This window comes from Hemiscyllium ocellatum, chromosome 30 (genome assembly GCF_020745735.1).
Source record: "Hemiscyllium ocellatum isolate sHemOce1 chromosome 30, sHemOce1.pat.X.cur, whole genome shotgun sequence".
Taxonomy (NCBI): Eukaryota; Metazoa; Chordata; class Chondrichthyes; order Orectolobiformes; family Hemiscylliidae; genus Hemiscyllium; species Hemiscyllium ocellatum.
The window spans coordinates 5,698,735-5,720,961 of record NC_083430.1 but is presented as its reverse complement, the minus strand read 5'-3'; the positions used below and the strand labels follow the sequence as shown (position 1 = coordinate 5,720,961).

General features: G+C 42.5%; 1 protein-coding gene across 1 annotated transcript in view; it reads right to left on the bottom strand.

Annotated features, from left to right (window-relative positions):
- Positions 1-21,895, bottom strand: part of col9a2 (procollagen, type IX, alpha 2) — a 230,909-nt gene extending 209,014 nt beyond the window's left edge. Inside the window, exons 1-5 of the mRNA XM_060847546.1 lie at positions 21,675-21,895; positions 20,920-20,991; positions 20,171-20,206; positions 19,990-20,052; positions 10,800-10,853 (exon numbers count right to left, since the gene is read on the bottom strand). Coding sequence (XP_060703529.1) covers positions 10,800-10,853; positions 19,990-20,052; positions 20,171-20,206; positions 20,920-20,991; positions 21,675-21,761 — 312 coding nt within the window. The 5' untranslated portion in view covers positions 21,762-21,895. The remainder of the gene's footprint in view (positions 1-10,799; positions 10,854-19,989; positions 20,053-20,170; positions 20,207-20,919; positions 20,992-21,674) is intronic.
- Positions 21,896-22,227: the final 332 nt, after the last annotated feature.

The window sequence follows — 22,227 nt, the reverse complement described above, 5'->3', positions numbered from 1 at the left end:
TAAAGGAGGAGGTAATAATCGAGAAGAAATTTCAAAGCACTACGAATTCAGGGAACCAGGTTAATTCGCTGGTGACAAGGGTTCAAATCCAACCACAGCAGATTGTGAAATTTGAATTCAGTACACAAATCTGAAAGTTAAAATCCAACAGTGAGTATTATTGATGTAAAATTTCATTTGATTCACTAATCCCCTTTAAGGAAACAAATCTGCAGTTCTCAACATGGCATACACCACTATGTGGTTAACCATTAACTGCTTCCTAAATGGCCGAGCAAGCCAGCCAGTTGTAACAAACCATTATGATGGCATATTGTATATCTAAATCCTATTAAGGAGCGCCCGGGTCAAGGGTGGGACACTGTTTGGGAGAGGATATGGTGGACCTTTAGAAAGGAAGTAAGGCCCCCTGAGAACAAGGGGGAGGATCTCCATTCAAACATGTTTTATTTTTTTTGTTCTTATTGTTTGGAAATAGTTTCCTTTTTATTATACTGTTATGAGTGTATTAGAGAACATTTTCTCTTGTTTGAAGGATGTAAGTGACTCAACTATACACTCTGGATAATTGTGGATTAGATTAGTAGTTAACTGAGTTTCATTGTTTTTCTTTCTTCTTTAGTATCATTCCTTTGAATTTTGATTAGACTTTTGATTAGACTTACAGTGTGGAAACAGGCCCTTCGGCCCAACAAGTCCACACTGACCCGCCGAAGCGAAACCCACCCATACCCCTACATTACCCCTTACCTAACACTATGGGCAATTTAGCATGGCCAATTCACCTGACCCGCACATCTTTGGACTGTGGGAGGAAACCGGAGCACCCGGAGGAAACCCACGCAGACACGGGGAGAACGTGCAAACTCCACACAGTCAGTCGCCTGAGTCGGGAATTGAACCCGGGTCTTCAGGCGCTGTGAGGCAGCAGTGCTAACCACTGTGCCACCGTGCCGCCCACAGATGATTATATATTTAAGATCTATTTTTATATTAATGTTTGTGCTTGAAAGTTTTGTTTATTTTTGTAAATCTGTCAAAATATTAAATTTCTAATAAAAATATCTTTAAAAAAAAATGATGGCATATTGTGTAGCATTACCACCTTGTCCTTTGGAACGAACCTTGAACATCTAGCAATACAACCCTGGCCATCCATGACACACTGTGGGTCAGCAGCAGCTGCAGGATTGTATTCAACCACTCTACAATCATCATTGAGCAGTGGGGTGTAGATACATCTACAAACAAGGTGACAACCTGGTGCAGTTATGACACTGGGATGTGTGCATGCCAAACCGCAAAAACAGCAAGTAAAAGAGTCATAGAGATGTACAGCACGGAAACAGACCCTTCGGTCCAACCCGTCCATGCCGACCAGATATCCCAACCCAATCTAGTCCCACCTGCCAGCACCCGGCCCATATCCCTCCAAACTCTTCCTATTCATATACCCATCCAAATGCCTCGTAAATGTTGCAAATGTACCAGCCTCCACCACGTCCTCTGGCAGCTCATTCCATACACGTACCATCTTCTGCATGAAAAAGTTGCCCCTTAGGTCTCTTTTATATCTTTCCCCTCTCACCCTAAACTATGCCCTCTAGTTCTGGACCCCAGGGATAAGACTTTATCTATTTATCCTATCCATGCCCCTCATAATTTTGTAAACCTCTATAAGGTCATCCCTCAGCCTCCAACGCTCCAGGGAAAACAGCCCCAGCCTGTTCAGCCTCTCCCTGTAGCTCAGATCCTCTAACCCTGGCAACATTCTTGTAAATCTTTTCTGAACCCTTTCAAGTGTCACAACATCTTTCTGATAGGAAGGAGACCAGAATTGCACGCAATATTCCAACAGTGACCTAACCAATGTCCTGTACAGCCGCAACATGACCTCCCAACTCCTGTACTCAATACTCTGACCAATAAAGGAAAGCATACCAAATGCCTTCTTCACTATCTGATCTACCTGCGACTCCACTTTCAAGGAGCTATGAATCTGCACTCCAAGGTCTCTTTGTTCAGCAACACTCCCTGGGACCTTACCATTAGGTGTATAAGTCCTGCTAAGATTTGCTTTCCCAAAAGGCAGCACCTCACATTTTCTGAATTAAACTCCATCTGCCACTTCTCAGCCCATTGGCCCATCTGGTTCAGATCCTGTTGTAATCGGAGGTAACCCTCTTCGCTGTCCATTACACCTCCAATTTTGGTGTCATCTGCAAACTTACTAACTGTACCTCTTATGCTCGCATCCAAATCATTTATGTAAATGACAAAAAGTAGACGGCCCAGCACCGATCCTTGTGGCACTCCACTGGTCACAGGCCTCCAGTCTGAAAAACAACCCTCCACCACCACCCTCTGTCTTCTACCTTTGAGCCAGCTCTGTATCCAAATGGCTAGTTCTCCCTTTATTCCATGAGACCTAACCGTGCTCACCAGTCTCCCACGGGGAATCTTGTCGAATGCCTTACTGAAGTTCATACAGATCACATCTACCACTCTGCCCTCATCAATCCTCTTTGTTACTTTTTCAAAAAACTTAATCAAGTTTGGGAGACATGATTTCCCACGCACAAAGCCATGGTGACTATCCCGAATCAATCCTTGTCTTTCCAAATACATGTACATCCTGTCCCTCAGGATTCCCTCCAACAACTTGTCCACCACCGAGGTCAGGCTCATCGGTCTATAGTTCCCTGGTTGTCTTTACCGCCCTTCTTAAACAATGGCACCATGTTTGCCAACCTCCAGTCTTCTGGCACCTCACCTGTGACTATCAATGATACAAATATCTCAGCAAGTACACAGAGCTACGTGATTTCTCGACCAATGGATCAAAGCTCCCTGCTGGAAAATTAATCAACTCACATGCACATCCTCAATGATTGATGAGTCCAGCACATCAGTACAAAAGATAAGGCTGAAGCTTTCGCAGCAAACTTCAGCCACAAGTGCCGAGTTGACAATCCACCTCTGCCTCCTCCCAGTATCACAGATATTGGTCTTCATGTGAGATCAAGAAATGGCTGGAGGCACTGGAGGCAACAGCTGAAAGGCCCTTACAACATTCTGGTAATAGTATTAAAATCCTGTGCTCCAGAAATAGCTGTGCCCTGACCCAGTGATTCCAATGTAGCCACAACACTGGCATCTAGCCAACAATGTAAAAAATTTCCCAGGTATCTGTACAAAGCGGACAAATCCAACCTGGCTGATTACTGTCCCATCAGCCGACTCTCCATCATCACTTAAGTGATGGAAAGAGTCATCAATAGTACAATCAAGCAGCACTTGTTTCACAATTACCTGCTCACTGATGCTCAGTTTGAGTTCTACAAGGGACACTCAGCTCCTGATCCTATCTGCTAATTGGAGTCGCTGATGATTTCACAATGTTCAGCACAATTTCCTGCTCCTCAGGATACTGAAGCATCCTGTGTTCAAATGCAATAAAACCTGGACATCATTCAGAATTAGTTTGATAAATAGTAAGTAACATTAACACAGGCAACTGACTGGGAATGATCAGATTCCAACAAGGAACAGTTTCGTCATCACCTCCAATTTCATTGCCATCACTGAATCCCCAAGTATGAACATCCTGGGAGTTCCTATTGACCAGAAACTGAATTGAACCAATACTGTGGTGGGAAGAGCAAGGGAATTTTATAACAAGTATTTTCACCTCCTGATTGCCAAGTATAAACACAAGCAAGTAATGTGATGGACTACTCCCCACTTGTCTGTATGGATACAGCTCCAACCACATGGAAAAGGGATTCTGAAGGGAGATTACAGAGAGTTAGGCAGAAATTTAAAAAGGGAGGTCCTTGAGAATAGTAATATCTGGATTACTCCCGGTGCAATGAGCTACCTAGGGCAGGAATAGGAGGATAGAGCAGATGAATGCATGGCTGAGGAGCTGTTGTTTGGGCGAAGGATTCACATTTTTGGATCATTGGAATCTCCTTTGGGATAGAAGTCACTTGTACAATGGGGGGGGGGAGGGTTGGGACCCAGGGAGATAGTGAGGAAAGAGGTCATTTTGAAAATGGTACAGTTGAAAACAGAAGCAGGCAGGGATAAGTTAGGACTGATAAATTAAACTGCATTTATTTCAATGCAAGAGGCCTAACAGGGAAGGCAGATGAACTCAGGGCATGGTTAGGAACATGGGACTGGGATATCATAGCAATTACAGAAACATGGCTCAGGGATGGGCAGGACTGGCAGCTGAATGTTCCAGGCTACAAATGATACAGGAAGGACAGAAAGGGAGGCAAAAGAGGAGGGGGAGTGGTGTTTTTGATAAGGGATAGCATTACAGCTGTACTGAGGGAGGATATTCCTGGAAATACATCCAGGCAAGTTATTTGGGTGGAACTGAGAAATAGGAAAGGGATGATCACCTTATTGGGATTGTATTATAGACCCCCTAATAGTCAGAGGGAAACTGAGAAACAAATTTGTAAGGAGATCTCAGCTATCTGTAAGAATAATAGGGTGGTTATGGTAGGGGATTTTAACTTTCCAAACATAGACTGGGACTGCCATAGTGTTAAAGGTTTAGATGGAAAGGAATTTGTTAAGTATGTACAAGACAATTTCTGATTCAGTATGTGGATGTACCTACTAGAGAAGGTGCAAAACGTGACCTACTCTTGGGAAATAAGGCAGGGCAGGTGGCTGAGGTGTCAGTGGGGGAGCACTTTGGGGCCAGCGACCATAATTCTATTAGTTTTAAAATAGTGATGGAAAAGGATAGACCAGATTTAAAAGTTTAAGTTCTAAATTAGAGAAAGACCAATTTTGACAGAATTATACAAGAACTTTCGAAGCTGACTGCGGGCAGATGTTCACAGGTAAAGGGACGGTTGGAAAATGGGAAGCTTTCAGAAAACATCGCCAGACCATGGCAACACGACGCTTGGAGGAAGAGTGCCTCATCTTCCGCCTAGGAACCCTCCAACCACAAGGGATGAATGCAGATTTCTCCAGCTTTCTCATTTCCCCTCCCCCAACCTTTTCTCAGTCCCAACCCTCAGACTCAGCACCGCCTTCTTGACCTGCAATCTTCTTTCTGACCTCTCAGCCCCACCCCCTCTCTGGCCTATCACCCTCACCTTAACCTCCTTCCACCTATCGCTTTCCCAATGCCCCTCCCCCAAGTCCCTCCTCCCTACCTTTTATCTTAACCTGCTTGGCACACCTTACTCATTCCTGAAGAAGGGCTTATGCCCGAAATGTCAATTCTCCTTCTCATTTGATGCTGCCTGACCTGCTGCGCTTTTCCAGCAACACATTTTTAAGTAAACAAATTGAGGGTTTGGTTAAGAAAAAGAAGGAAGCATATGTCAGGTATAGACAGGATTGATCGAGTGAGTCCTTAGAAGAGTATAAAGGAAGTAGGAGTATACTTAAGAGGGAAATCAAGAAGGCAAAAAGGGGACATGAGATAGCTTTGGCAAATAGAATTAAGGAGAATCCAAAGGGTTTTTACAAGTACATTAAGGACAAAAGGGTAACTAGGGAGAGAAAAGGGACTCTCAAAGATCAGCAAGGCAACCTTCGTGTGGAGCCGCAGAAAATGGGAGAGATACTAAATGAGTATTTTGCATTAGTATTTACTGTGGAAAAGGATATGGAAGATATAGAAAGTAGCAAAATAGATAGTGACACCTTGAAAAATGGCAATATTACAGAGGAGGAAGTGCTGGATGTCTTGAAACACACAAAGGTGCATAAATGTCCAGGACCTGATCAGGTGTACCCTAGAACTCTGTGGGAAGCTAGAAAATTGATTGCTGGGCCTCTTGCTGAGATATTTGTATTATCAATCGTCACAGGTGACGTGCTGGAAGACTGGAGCTTGGCTCATGTGGTACCACTTTTTAAGAAGGGTGGCGAGGACAAGCCAGGGAACTATAGACCACTGAGCCTGATGTCGGTGGTGGGCAAGTTGTTGGAGGGAATCCTGAGGGACAGGATGTACATGTATTTGGAATGGCAAGGACTGATTAGGGATAGTTAACGTGGTTTTGTGCGTGGGAAATCTCACAAACTTAATTGAGATTTTTGAAGAAGTAACAAAGAGGATTGATGGGAGCAGAGCGGTAGATGTGATCTAAATGGACTTCAGAAAGGTGTTCGATAAGGTTCCCCATGGGAGGCTGATTAGCAAGGTTAGATCTTACAGAATTCAGAGAGAACTAGCTCAAAGGTAGAAGAGGGTGGTGGTGGAAGATTGTTTTTCAGACTGGAGGCCTGTGACCAGTGGAGTGCCACAAGGATTGGTGTTGAGTCCTCTACTTTTTGTCATTTAAATAAATGATTTGGACGCGAGGATAAGAGGTATGGTTAGTAAGGGTGCAGATGACACCAACATTTGGGGTGTGGTGGACAGCGAAGAAGGTTACCTCAGATTACAACAGGATCTTGATCAGATGAGCCAATGGGTTGAGAAGTGGCAGATGGAGTTTAATTCAGATAAATGAGGGATGCTGCAAATCTGAGCAGGACTTATACACCTAATGGTAAAGTCCTAGGGAGTTTAGCTGAATAAAGAGACCTTGGAGTGCAGGTTCATAGCTCCTTGAAAGTGGAGTGGCAGGTAGATAGGATAGTGAAGGTGTTTGGTATGCTTTCTTTTATTGGTCAGAGTATTGAGTACAGGAGTTGGGAGGTCATGTTGCGGCTGTACAGGTCTTTGGTTAGGCCACTGTGGAATATTGCATTCAATTCTGGTCTCTTTCCTACTGGAAAGATGTTGTGAAACTTGAAAGGGTTCAGAAAAGATTTACAACGATGTTGCCAGGGTTGGAGGATTTGAGCTATAGGGAGAGGCTGAACAGGCTGGGGCTGTTTTCCCTGGAGCATCGGAGGCTGAGGGATGACGTTATAGAGGTTTACAAAATTATGAGGGGCACGGATAGGATAAATAGATAAAGTCTTATCCCTGGGGTCAGGGAGTCCAGAACTAGAGGAAAGTTTAGGGTGAGAGAGGAAAGATATAAAAGAGACCTAAGGGGCAGTTCTTTTACACAGAGGGTGATACGTGTATGGAATGAGCTGCCAGAGGAAGTGGTGGAGGCTAGTACAATTGCAACATTTAAAAGAGAATTGGATTGGTTTATGAGTAGGAAGGGTTTGGAGGGATAGGGCCGGGTGCTGGCAGGTGGGACTAGATTGGGTTGGGATATTTGGTTGCATGGATGGGTTGGACCAAAGGGTCTGTTTCCGTGCTGTACATCTCTAATGACTCTTAAACATTACAAGAAGCTTGACGCCATCCAGGACAAAATGGCCTGCTTGACTGGCACTCCAGCCCTCACCTTCAACATTCACTACCTTTACTAACGATGTTCAGAACCAGCAGAAAATACCATATACAAGACACACTGCAGAAACTGGCCAAAGTTCTTTTGACATCACTCACCAAACTGACAACCTTTACCATTTGGAAGGAAAATGTCAGCAAGTACAAGGGAACACAACCATCTGCAAATTCCTCTTAAAGCCACTTGCCATCCTGATTTGGAAAATATCACTGTTCCTTCACTGAGTCAAGATCCTGGAAGTCCCCCTCCCCCTGCCCTATCTGCATTGTGGATGTCCCTATCACCCAAAGACTCCAGAGCTTCAAACAGAAAGTCACCATCTTCTACGGGCCATTAGGGATGGGCAATAAATCTTGGTCTAGCCCACATTCCACAAACAAATAAATAAAACTGATGGCAAAGCTGGCTCAAGAGGCTGAATGACAAGTTTTAGACAGTCAGAAACAAAGGAATATACCGGCAATAAAAACAAGTGTGTGATTCTTCTATTCAAAGATTTCCTTTCAGTTTTACTTTGGATCAGGCCACAAAGAAAACTAATCTTGCTCAATCCACAAAATTCCGATAAAAACAGCTGTGATGCCAAGACCGATGCACACTACTGATGCAGTATTGAAAGATTTTCTCTTAACAACTCCCTCTTCCACTCAGTGAAAGATAGTCCAAGATCACAACAAGGATATTAAAACCTTCCTTAAAATAATTGCCTGCAGAATGTCAGAAATACATTGGTCTGTCTGGGACTGAAGTCATACAATGAATCTGAATCATTTTGTGATGTAAGAGATTGTCAATGGAGTTCAAATGGGAGTCAGATTCAAGAAGCTCTCAGTTTCATAACCAGCAGGGATAGAGTTGGCAAATGTAATTCCCAAATTCTGACAGCCATAAGAGAGGACTTTCCACCTTCACTCAACACTAGGCTGAATTCTACAACTCAAAAATGATATGGTGGTGCACTGACATGATGAAACCATTTCATTTAACATTGTGACATTATTATTAACTTACCTGCCTTTTATAAAATATTAGCTGGCTCATTTCCTGGCACACATGTAAATCTGTTAAGATGCCTAAAAACATTTACATTTAGAATTAACACACTATTTACCACCTCAACTATCTTGTCCAGCCTCATTGTGCAGGTCCGGCCTTTTCACATTCAAACTTCATCTCCTGGAACACAGACATTGATATTTCCTCCACCCAACTGATATTGTCCGACATGTGAGGTTCAGGATTGTTGCTGTTCCCACCATGGGCTCAGGCCCAGACTTCTACGCTGAAGCCCATTTCAACATTGAGGGGGATCTTTCTGATGCTGGGGGGGACTCAGTGCCAGGACAGAACGGAGGCTTGGCTGATACAGTGCAAAACCAAAAGAGTAGTACTTAAATATTAACATTGTCACTGTAAATAACAGCACCCAGAAGAAGAGCATAATCTCTCAATTCTTGGACTCCTAACCTGCAACTTGATGGTGCCACAACTATGGACTATCACTCCCCAGTATTACCATTTCTCAGGATTAGTACTGGTATATAGGATCAGAAAAATACAATTCAGTCCCTTAAACCTATTTTGCCATTCAATTTGATCACGGCTGATCTGTCTGAGCTCCAATTACCTGCACTAACAAATCCTCTCTAGCATTTTTCTCAAAATGTTAAACCTCTCCTTAATATCTCTCCCCCTGCTGCAAACAGTTCCAAACACCTCTTAGAAACCCTGCATCACTTTCAAAGCCTTTATAAATCTGTTGTTATCCTTCTCTGCCCAGAGAACAATCCCATCAAGTCTCCACATGTCCCAGTGTTTTATCCTGTAAGACTTCAGTCGAGCAGACAGCCTTATTATTCCAGAAGACCACAATATGTAGGAGGAGAAGGTGGCCATTCAATGAGATTATGGCTGATCTGATAATCCTCAACTCCACTTGCCCACCTCCTCCGCCGAAATCTTGATTTCCTTACTGACTAAATATGTGGCTACTTCCGCCTTGAATATAAATGAATATAACAGCCCTCGATAGTAAAGATTTCCATTAACTTACTACTATAAGACAAGAGAAATTCCACCTCATCTCTGTCTAAAATTAGTGACCCCTGAGATTATGCTGCCAAGTCCTGGACTCTCCCACAAGGGGAAAGAGTATGTTTCAATAAAATTGCTCCATTCTTCTACACTCCAATGACTACAGGTCCAACCTATCCAACCTCTTCTCATTAAACAGTCCTGCCATACCAAAGTGTAGTGTAGTGGATGGCACGGTGGCTCAGTGGTTAGCACTGCTATCTCATGGTGCCAGGGACCTGGCTTCGATTCCAACCTTGGCTGAGTGTCTGTCTGGAGGTTGCACATTCTCCCTGCATCTGTGTGGGTTTCCTCCAGGTGTACAATCCAAAGATGTACAGGTTCAGTGAATTGGCCATGCTAAATTGCCCAGAGTGTGAGGTGCATTAGTCAGGGGTAAATATAGGATAGCGGAATGGGTCTAAGGGGGTTACTCTTTCAGAGGGTCAGTGTGGACTTGCTGGGCCAAAGGGCCTGTTTCAGTACTGTAGGGAATCTAATCTAAACCTGCTCTAGACTATCTCTGATACTAGTTTCTCGCTCACTGAATAAGGGAAACAAACTGCTCACAGTGTTCCAGCTGTGGTCTGACTAGCACCTTATCTAATTTTAGTAAGACTTCCCTACTTCCTGCTTTACTCGCTTTGAAATAAAGACCAACATCCATTTACGTTCCCAATTACCTGCAAAACTTAGATGCTGGCTATTTTTGAATCATGCACTGGGGCTCATAAATTCCTCTGTGCCTTTATGCAGCTTTGCTCTATTTAAATAACAGGCAGTTACTCTGTGCTTTTCGCCAAAGTGCATAACCTTACATTTTCCCACATTATATTCCACGTGACAAGTTTCTGCGCATTCATCTAACCTACCTATATTTCTCTGCAAATTCTGTGTGTCATCCTCATAAATTGTTTTTTTCCATATTTGATGCTGAACAGTATCAAGTTCATCACTGCCCAATCTGTCCAATTAAAGTGAAAACTTATTTGAGACTCACGAAGAGGTGTATACTGGAGGATAGAGGTCACCCACTTCAGCAGTATTCCAGGAGCCCCCCCAGTGCGATGGATGAGAGAGAATAATATATAGATATTCATGTAAAGCATTTGTGGCACTTCTTAATGCTGGATCATAGACTCTGGACTTGGTCTTCACTAAAGCTCAATAAAGACACTGAAGTCATCTGGCTTCAGTGAGGGACAAAAACATCAGCTCACAACAAGAAACAGCAGCAGCCTGTCCTTGTATTCTCTATCCTCCATACTCAGTGTTTCCAATGTGACGTTTGTCAATCATGGATCATCACCCAGGCCATCTCTGTGCTCAAGAACCTTCTTCTTAGTTGCTTCCGAATGAAAACTGAAACACAATTTTACTCACTTTGGGACCTGGCCTTCCAGGAATCCCTGGTTCTCCCTTTGGACCTTCCAGACCCTGTGTAATAAACAAAAGAGGACAGACATTAAAATACATCTTTTCAATTAATCAATATGTGTTGAGTCCAATGGATACATCAGTATCAATAGTATTTGAAATGGAATATATTCAATGTCCTTTGTCCCAATTTCAATGTCTGTTAAAGGGGCTGAAATCTGTATGGGTTTTAGGTGTGACTCACAGGTCTAGCGAAATTCCAGAAATACGCCTGAATGCAAACTCAGAGAAAGACATTTGTCGCATTTCTCCCAGTATGGCATTCTGAACTCTCCAATAAAAACAAAAAATGCTGGAAATAGTTAGGAGGCTTGGCAGTACCTGTAAGGAGAGGTCAAAGACAATTCACCAAAATTAGGAAATGTTAGTGATGTAACAAACTTCACACAAGCACAGAGGCAGGAGAAATGGGAATATAAAAGTAAAATCTCTGATAGTTTGCAAGGTGGGAGAAATTACATGACAAATGGGATGATGGAGTAAGAAAAGAAACAAAAGGCAAGTCTAGAGGAGTCTACATGGCAGAAGAGTCAGCATCATAGAACTGTCACAGGGCAGAAAGATGCCATTTGACCCATAGTGTCTCCTTGCCAAAGTAATACAACCAGATCCATGCTCCACTTTTTCCCTCAGTTCTGCAAATTTACCTTCTTCAGATAATTATTCAGTCGCTTTCAGACTGTGCAGGCAGATCCTGACCACTTGCTGCATAAAATAGCTTTTCCTCACATTGCCAAAGAAACAGGGGCAATCACCTTTAATCTGTGTCCCCTTGTTCTCACAAATACGATCAGTATCTCCATATCGATTGTGTCCAGTCCCCTCATGATTTTGAATACCACAATTAAATCTCTCCAAGAAGAACAGCCCAGTCTCTCCAATCTTACCCTCAACTGAAGTGAATCACCCCAGCACAATTCTCTCAAATATTTCTTCAACCTTCCTAATGCATTTACATCCTTCATATAGCATAGTGTCTTCCATACTCCAGTTGAGACCAAACCAGTGATTTAAAAAGATTCATCATAACTTTCTCGCTTTTGGACTCCATGTAACTACTTGTGAAGCCTAGGATTCCATATCCAGAATTAACTCTTCTCTCAATCTGTCCTACTATCTTCAACCATTTGTACATATTCTCACAGGTCCCTCTGTTTCTTTAGCACCATACACCTTATTTATGCTGCTTCTCCTCATTCTTCTAACCAAAATGTGTCACTTCACACAACTGGTTAAATTTAATCTGCTCCATTTACCCACTCCATAAGCCTGTATCCTCTGGGGCTCTATCACTGTCTACCTCAGCATTTGCATTACTTTCAAGTTTTGTGCCACACACAAACTTTGAAAGGCTGTCCTGTTCTCCCAAGTTCAGGTCATTAATATCTATGCCAGGAAATGTAGGGGTCCAAACCATGACCCCTGGAGAACCACATTACATAGCTTTGTCCGTCGTTAAACCAACAAATCACTAGTCACGGTTTCCTGTCACTCAACCAATATGGTATCCATCCTACTAATGTCCTTTGATTCCATGAGTTTCAGCTTTGCTGAAAAGCCTGTTACATGGCACTTTTTCAATCACCTTTCGGAAGTCCATGTTCACAGCAAGCTCATTGGATCTCATAGAAACCGATAAAATTCTAACAGGACTAAATAGGACAAACAGAGAAAGGACTTTCCCGATGACCAGGCAGTCCAGAACCAGAAAGTCACAGTCTAATGATATGGAGTAGGCCATTTAGGATGCAGATGAGGAGAAATTTCTTCATCCATGACCCTCCCATTTGTTCTTGCTCCATTATCCCATTGTCATGTAGTTTCTCCCGTTCTGCTTCCTCTTGTATTTTCCCACTTTGTCCCCATTTCTTCTGCCTCGGTGCTTCTGTAAACATTGTCACATCACTAACATTTCCTAGAAAGCAGTTAGGGGCAAAATATTGAAGGTTTTCAAGATGGAGTTAGATCTGGTTCTTATGGCTGAAGACATCAAAGGGAGAAAGTGGGAACAGAATATTGAGTTAGATCATTAGCCATAATCATACTGAGTGGCGGAGCAGGCTGAAAGGGATGAATGGCCTACTCCTGCTGCTATTTTCCCTGCTTCTCTGTTTCGATTCCCTTCATCAGGCCTCTCTATTACTTCATTGACAGTCAAGTTACTTAATCACATTTTGCCTTTAACTGAATCAACTCAACACTGAGTTCAACAATTTCAGATCATAACAACTTTGGATGGGTATATGAATATGAAGGGTTTGGAGGGATATGGGCCGGGTGCTGGCAGGTGGGACTAGATTAGGATATCTGGTCGGCATGGACGGGTTGGACCGAAGGGTCTGTTTCCATGCTGTACATCTCTATGACTCTATGACTTTCACTTTTATTCTGGTCTTCTCGAGGCAACTGTTGTCAGTCATTCTGTTCTTCCTATTGTACGTATACCTGGCCTTGAAGAGAATTCATCTTTATCGATTACATGTGCAATGTGTGCAAGATGTTGCGACTCTTCCTGGCAGTTAGTCTGCTCTGAGTTTGCAAGCTACGTACACACTTGTGCAGTTAGCTTGCTGTAATGTCTGCTTCCCAATTTCTACTGTTTTACAATGCTAAATAAACTAACCCCTGGAGTTAATCAATTTCTGGCAAGTGATTGATTATTAGAAAATCATCATTAACATGACATGGTGAACAGCAGTGGAAAACATCATGTTAATGAGGTAATTGCATATTTAGCAGTATTATCACTTTGCACTAGTCAAAACCCATGCAATCAGTTAAACATCAGAGGTACAACTGAAATCACAGCAGAATATTCAAGAAACACTTTTGGAATTGAATATAAAAGAAGCATGGAACACTTCACTTTCTTCTGAATTAGTGGAGCTAAGGTCTTAGCTCTCTGCTCTGGAAAGACAAATGTAAGGTCAAGAGGAAAAAAGACCGAACAACTAGTTCATGATAAATCTAGATTTGACAGTACCATCTCTAATATGAAGTAGTCTTTACGACACATCTCTGCTCAGCTAACAAAAATGAATAAAGGACTGAAAGAGAAAGAAAGGAAGCACGATGAACTACAAGCTCAGTATCATCAATCCAATTAAACGTTTGCTGGAAGATTTGGAGCAACTTGGATTTCAAACATATCAGGCTCAACAGCAGTAGCAACATCAGGTTGAATTCTAAGTAATACTGGAGAAATTAGAGTTTGCAAAGACAGCTAGAGATGCACAGCATACACAAAGAGCTGCAAACACTCATAAGAACTAGCCATAGGAGTTGACCATTTAATCCTTCAAACCTGCTCTGTCATTCAGTAAGATCATGGCTGAACTGTTTGTAACCTCATATCTACATCCCCACCTCCTCTTGAAAACCTTGCACCTCCTTGCTTAGAATCAATCTTCCTCTGCCTTAAAAATATTAGAAAAGATTTCCAAGGACTGATGACCATCGAAGAGAACGTTTTTTGTTTAATATCTGCTTTAAACAAACAGTAATCCCTGGTTCTAGATTATCCCATAAAATAAAACATCCTTTCCGCATCTACTCTGCCAAGACCCCTCAGGACCTAATATGTTTTGATCAAGTCATCTCTTACTCTTCTAAATTCCAACAAATTCAAGCCCAGCCTGATCAACCTTTCCCCATAAGGCAATCTCTCCATACCATATATCCGTCTAGTCAACCTTCTCTGAATTATTTCTGAGGTATTTGTGTCCTTTGTTAAATTAGTGTCCAATATCATGCACAGTACTGCAAATACAGTCTCACTGATGTCCTGTAAAACTGAAGCATAAACTCTCTACTTTTGTAAGCAGTTCCCCTTGCATTTTATTAGCTTTCCTGATTTCTTGCTATACCTGCATGCTAACCTTTTGAGATTCCTGAGACACTGAGATCCTTTGCTTCTCTCACCATTTTAACAGTGTGTATCTTTTCTATTCTTTCTGCCAAACTGTTTGCACATTATGTGTGGGTGGCATGGTGGCTCAGTGGTTAGCACTGCTGCCTCACAGCACCAGGGGCCTGGGTTTGATTCCTGCCTCAGGTGACTGTCTGTGTGGAGTTTGCACATTCTCCCTATGTCTGTGTGGGTTTCCTCCCACAATCCAAAAATGTGCAGGCCAGGTGAATTGGCCAATCTAAATTGCCAATAGTGTTAGGTGCATTAGTCAGAGGGAAATATAGGGTAGGGGGAATGGGTTTAGGTGGATTGCTCTTTGGAGGGTCAGTGTTGGGCCATCGGGCCTGTTTCTATACTGTAAGTATCTAATCTTAAAAAAATGTTTCACACTTTATTGTTCACTCGCCACATCCTTGCCCACTCACTGAACCAGTCTGTACCTTTTTGCAGCATCCTTACATCCTCTTCACAGCTCAACTTTCTCATCTTACTGTCATCAGCAAACTTGGCAACGATACTCTCTTTCCCTTCATCCAAGTCATTTCTACAAATTGGCAAATCACTCAATACATTTTACCATCCCCGTTCCTGCTAGCCAGATACTCTTCTATCTACGTTAATATACTACTCCCTACATCATGAGCTTCATCATGAACTCTGAAGACAGCTTTTTCCAGAATTAATTTTTCACTTCCCACCCGATAATTTATGGCAGTCCTAGACTTGAACCAAAAGCACTGAGTGTTCTGACTGTCCTCAAAACCACGTGCCCAACACCAAGGTCTTGAACTGATCAATAAACCCTGTTCTTAGCAAGTTAAATGTTGTTGGGGAGGACAAGGAATTTAACAAGTTCCTGCAGGAGAAGGGACTTTTCCACTTGGCAATGTTTCCAAATCCCAAAGGAACTGTTTGCTTCTTAAACGGAGAAGTTGATATTACAGATTGAAAATTCTTCGATATTTAAATCTGATTGCACTCAGCTGTGCAAAACATGACTCCTTCAGTTCCACTAACAGCAGTTATCTTAGAAGTGTTTGGGATGAGATTTAGGGTAACATTCAATTACTGTTCCATGACGAGAAAATAGAAAACAGATTCCTGAAACTGGAAGTCCACTGTAATTCTGAATTACCAGAATCCACTATTTGATCCTTCACTGCCAATCCAGGTACATAGAAAGGACTGATTTTTAACCAATTATTTCATCTGATAGGTCAATAAAACTTTAGAAAGTTGCCAGCATGACTTCAGAATGCAGGGTGCAGTCAAATCCAGGTGTCGAGGTGAAAGGAGATTACTGCGGCAATTCCTTGGCTGGCTCTGGACCTTTCTTTATATTCTTAAATTAATCACTCAAAAGAACAGGCTAATATCAGCCATAGTTTCCAAAACGTGCGCGCAGTGACACCTTAATAAAATTGTGTAAAAGCCATGATGTTTGGTTAATGGATATTTTGCTGTAATGCTTTACAGTCGTTTGAACAGTATACTATCTGTATTGTACATGAATACTTTTGAGCTAGCCCCATTCAAATACAAGTTTTGAAATAGTCCCATTAGGTCCATAGTTTTGAGACCATCCAGCTTTTGAGGTGGCCTAGTCAAGTAACTTCTTTTCCATGGCTTCTGGTTGATACAATCAGAGGGTTAATTGAAGTGAAGGACAACAGATATGGAAAGGTTGTTGAAAAGAATGAAAGATGAACAGCACACAAGATTTGCTTAACTTCCATTTCTGTCTGTAGCAGAATCACAGTGCAGAATTAGAAGGGCATCTGGCACTAGTTAAAAGGGCACTTGACATTGCTTTGACTTTAACAGGGTTACCTTGCACCAACAATACACCATGACTCCCCATTCCATCAACATTGGAAGAAGTCTCACTTGCAAAAGCAGTCAGCCAATCTACTTGACCAGCATGCCATATAGTCCTAGCAGCACCAGAATATTGTAGTGGTTCCTGCTGGGATGACAAACAGATCCAAGGAGGAGGAAACTAGTGACCTGACTGAAAAATAAATCCAAGGATATTGTCAGGAGGAATTACGGACATCACTGTGAGGGTGGTTGAGGGATAGATTTCAGGTTTTAGAGATGGAGTAGAAGGCACAAAGGGGTAAACTCATTTCAAAGGAGTGCTCTCAATGGGCACAGGAGATCCCAAAGGAGTACCTCATATGATCAATGATTGGACAAGTTGGCTGAGGCCTTTCCTAACACCCACCACCTCCGTAATCACTGGCCATCCACTTTATTTTATGAACCTCCAGTCTTCAAACAAGCCATTGAGGAATGACAAAATTCACCCCAATGAATCAAACAGCACAAAGGAGGGAACTCAGTTGTCTCTGTGTGACTTCTGATTTAATCCCACACCCTAGCTTATTCACAACAATCCTGCAGACTTCACATCTATAGTGTGAAAGTAGGCTACTTAGCCCAAGGAGTCCATACTATCCCTCCAAAGAGCATCGCATCCACACCCACTCCCTACCCTGTGTTTACTGTAGTAACCACCCCCCCACCCCCTCTATCATACAGTGACTAGAATGGCACACAGTATTCACACCAGAATTCCGTTACTGCTCTGGCCCTTTAGAAATAATGTACTTAGTTTCCCTTTAACTTTCTCCATTCTAAGAAGAACAATCACAACTTTTCCGATCTCTCCTCTTTCCTGACATTACCCTCTATGTCCACCTCAAGGTATTGCCTTCAAGGCCCTGACACTCTTCCTGACTGTGGTCCCTGGAATCAGTCACAGTTCATTGGTGTTCGATACAGGTTTAGTAAAACTCTCTTGTTTTTGTATTTAATGCCCCTATTTACAAAGCCAATGATCCCATGTGCCTTTTTAACTGCCTTAGCAAAGATTTCTCAATACGCAGCCTGTGCTATCAAAACTCATCGAAAGAGCCTAACTGAGATTACATTGCCTCTGCATTTGCCATGGTCCATAACTGATCACTTCACACTTGTCCACAATCAGTTCCATCCGTCATATGTAGTTATAGGGTTTGATATTTGCATCAACCTGTGGAAAGGTGTTATTACACACCTCTGGAGCAGGTGGGACTTGAACCCAGGCCTCCTGGCTCAGAGATAGGTACACTATCACTATGCCAGAATACCCCAAACCATGTTGGTTTTGATAATTATGTAAATAGACCTTTGTGGTAAGCAATGATATCACTGTGACCTCCATGGTCATGTGTAAGTTAATTGTTGTACACACCTTGAAGCCTCCCACTCTGCAGCCTTATCATTGCATGCAGTGTAACAATAAACAAACATTATCAGTTACTAAGAAGTCTGACTGCAGATTCAATCGATATCCAAGTCCCCACATGGCCAACTACCATGCCTGTCCATAACACTGGGCTCAAGATTAGAGTGGTGCTGGAAAAGCACAGCAGGTCCGGCAGCATCCGAGAAGCAGGAAAATCAACATTTCGGGCAAAAGACCTTCATCAGGAATCACTGAAACGATGATTTTCCTGCTCCTTGGATGCTGCCTGACCTGCTGTGCTTTTCCAGCACCACTTTAATCTGGATTCTGATCTCCAGCATCTGCAGTCCTCACTTTCGCCTAGTTGACCATAACACTGGACTGTCTAAATCCTCCTGTAATCTGCTACTCTTCTGCTTACCATTGATTACATTTGCAAGTTTGCATCATCCACAAACTTTGAAATCATACTCCCATATACACAAAGCTGAGTCTTTCACATAGAAAAGAAGAAATGTAATGGTTCTGATACTGACTCTTGATGGTCCCATTGTACCTCTCTCCAGTCAGAAAGATACCCATTCACAATTGCTTCTTGCCTTCTATCCTTTAATTAATTGCATACCCAAGTTACCGCCAGTCCTTTAATTTCATGTGCTAGTTTCAAATAAGTCTAAAATATGGTTGTTTATCAAGTGCCTCTTAAATTCCACGCAGTAAATAAATCATATATACATTTTTAAAGGGCTCCAGATATCCCAAATCAGTAAACATATAGCCCACTTTGTCCATTGAGTTCATTCACGTTTAACACAGTAGATTTGACCTCATTGTTTATGCTCAATGACACTAAAATTCACAGGGACTAGATGAGTTACCTGGGCAAGGCCTTCCCATTACTAGATTGACTTCCAATGTGGGACAAGCTGAAAAAGTACTAGACTAGTAAACTGCAAAGATCATAACACACGCACTCTGAATGAGATCTCACTGTTCACCTCTAAAACTTAGTTGCATGAAATGTATTAAGATAGAATCGCAAATCAAAAAACAAAGAAATAGATTATGGATTTGAAAAGAAAGAATACTATGTCAGCTGACACAATAAATGCGTGACCTCTTTCTGAGCATGAAACAAAAAGCTGCGTCTGTGATCAATGTGCAGTTAACAGGAGAGTTGGAGGTCATTTCCCAGGATGCCCTCCAGCACTCGAGGAGGCTTCCAATCCATCAGAGAGCCATTACAGAAGGAGGCCATTTAGTCCATCGATTCAATTGTCTGCAGAGCATTCTAAACAGTCCCATTCTTCTCTCTTTTTTGTAATGCTGCAAATGTATTTCTCTTGAATGCCTGTCCGATTAGGAAATCAGTTAAAAGTTGGATTGTGCGGAGTTGCAGTTTCTCTGTATTCCAGGTACCTGCTTTCAAAGGCCCTGTTTCCAGCATGTCCAGTGAGTTGGCATCTCCGAAAGACATGCAGGCACTATTTCACAAAAACTTTCAACCCAGTCCAGAGAACGCTGTATGGGCATCAATCTTGTTGACCATTCTACATTATTGCAAACTGATGGTCCTTCTTGATGATACATGGAGTGTAGATAATGCAGATCCTCATTCTCAGTACATGCAGTCTACAAATTGCAGATTCCAATAAGTAGAAAATACAATTCAAATATTTATGTCCAGTGTAGGGAATGCTTGCAGAATAAATGCCCAAATGGAGAGTGTGTAGGAATTGCTCAGTATCCAACAAAGCTCGAAATCAGATTGAATTTATAATCCAACAGCTGGGATTTCTCCTCCTTAAGAATCCCCTGTGGGTGCAGCTCATTCCCAGGCACTGGTTATCTTCAAAGAAAGAATGAGGAGGGACAGAGACACATTCACACACAAAATATTTAACAATGTCTGACCCTCCCTGAGATACATTTCACCAGTGCAGTAGCACCACAGTGAAAAACATCACAGCTCCACTGCATTGGAAGGTACTCACATCATATCCCGGGTCACCTTGAGGTCCATCTGGTCCAGGTTCACCAGGATCACCTTTTGCTCCCTAGATAATGGTGAAAATTAAGGCTCTGGTTAATTTTCTTTGAACTGAGGTGCTAAAATATCTTTTCTCCAATGATATTGAACACAGAGACTTGACAGAAATGAGCAGATTCACTTACAGCTGGACCAGGGGGCCCAGGAGGTCCACGTTCCCCCTAGAAAAAGAAGTACATATCCCATAAGTACATGGGCAAATGTTTGAAAGACATTGCTTCAGGAACAGTTATAATACACCAGCTTCTCTTTATTGCATATTCTCCTATAGCATCCCTTTAAATAGCCACCTCTAACACGGAATTAAATTCTTGATGGCCTGAGTTATTTTTAATCAATTATTATGAAGTTCCAGATTTATAAAGGTGCCAAACTTTAAAGGAGCAAGTTTTGGTGAATGAATCAATGCATAACGACATTCCGACACTTCATATAAGCATTTAAAAACTGTGACGTTAAACTGAACTATTCTGTTTTCATAAAATTAGCTAGCAGTATGTGGAGGGAATTAAACCCCTCATTGAATTGAATGTTTTCTAATACAGCCCTCGCCTTAAACTTTCACAAACAGTCCCCAGTCTCTCTCAGGAACACCGAGTGGCGACAACGTTTAATCGCTTAAGTCTCTGCTCAAATAGCCATTCTGTTAAAGAAACAAAACATCCAAAATTGAATGTTATTGAGTGAGATCGATGTTAGGTTTTATTGGGAATGAATTAATGCACTGTACTCAGTTTGCCTTGAAGTCCCACAGCAGTCAGGGAAAACTGGGACCTGGCCTCGGGACTCCCCCTGCCGCCAGACTGTGCGGGCTGGTACCCGGGACAATGCAGCTCTTTGTTTACCGCTCTCCTGAAGAGCCATGCATACTCACATCGATGCCGTCTGATCCAGGAACCCCGGCCGGGCCCGGGGATCCAACTACACGTTGCTCATCGAACGGACCCTGGCAAGCAAGAGACGGAGAAAGATTTAAACCTTGGAGTAAAATGTAGACATCAGAAAGTGACTCAGGAGTGGAGAAAAGAAAAATGTCAAGTTTTCGAAATATTATTCAAGTTTGTTTTAGGAAAATGATGAACAAGTACAAGTAGAGTTAAACAGAATTAGAAATCATAGACTTATTGGAAGCCCCTGTCAAGACCAGTAGGAACAGAAGTTGCTAGAGAAACTTAGGAGGTCTGCAGCACCTGTGTAGAGAAACAGAGTTAACCTTTCGAGTCCAGTCCTCTGTCTTGTTCTGGGTAGTGACTGAGAACTGGAATTGTGTCTTTTTTTTCTTTTGCCCAGCTATCTCTGCAGCCAGTCCCGTGCTCAAGGCTAAGCATTTCACTGCCTCACAGCTCGGGCACCCAAAACACTACACTTCATTCAAAGAAATTCAGAATTGGGGAGGGAGATGGATGTTAAATTCACTCAAGATAAATAATTTCCTCTTGGATTTCAACATTCCTGGATTCCGAAGGAGCTGTTGACAGTTGGGGAGTGTGGAGAGCTGCACCTTGTGGGTTATAATTAACATCCTGTTAATTCGGGACAAATTTGCAGCGTACCCTGCCCCGCACTTAAGTGTTTTCAACCTCTGTATCATACCACCGATCCCTTGGTCCATCTCACCCCTGAACGTACCTGGGTCAAGCACAAGCTGATGATTTGCAGCAAGACTACAAGCCGCAGGACTCCAGGGCGCAGCCAGATACTAGTCAGGCTCCCCATGCTGAGTTACTCCGCCTGGAGAAAGCAAAAATACAATCCACGCGTTTCTCGCCGGTTCAGGCGATCAGTTGGGACCCTAGAGAAAGGCGAGAGCAGCCCAGAGTTCTCCACAGAGCTGAGTGGATGAGTGGCCCATGTGCAGGGGCGGGGACAGCTGTTGAATATGAAGCAGGTCAGGAACTGGTCGAACTTCACCCATTCCCAATAAAGTCCGGAGGGAGAACTAAGGTGAGGCAAGTTATGAATATGTATGAAGTCAGACCTTGTGGGGAACGCAAGTGAGAAAGTAAATGTATTAATATGTTTATCAACGATAGAAATGTAGGTGGAACGAATTATGAAAAAAAGTTATTGCTCATCAGAATGATTATCTTATTCTAAGGTAATTAGCACTTGAGTGAAAATTAATTTGGTCTCGCTTGGATCACATTGTGAACAAAACCTTAGATACAAGCAGATGCAGCTT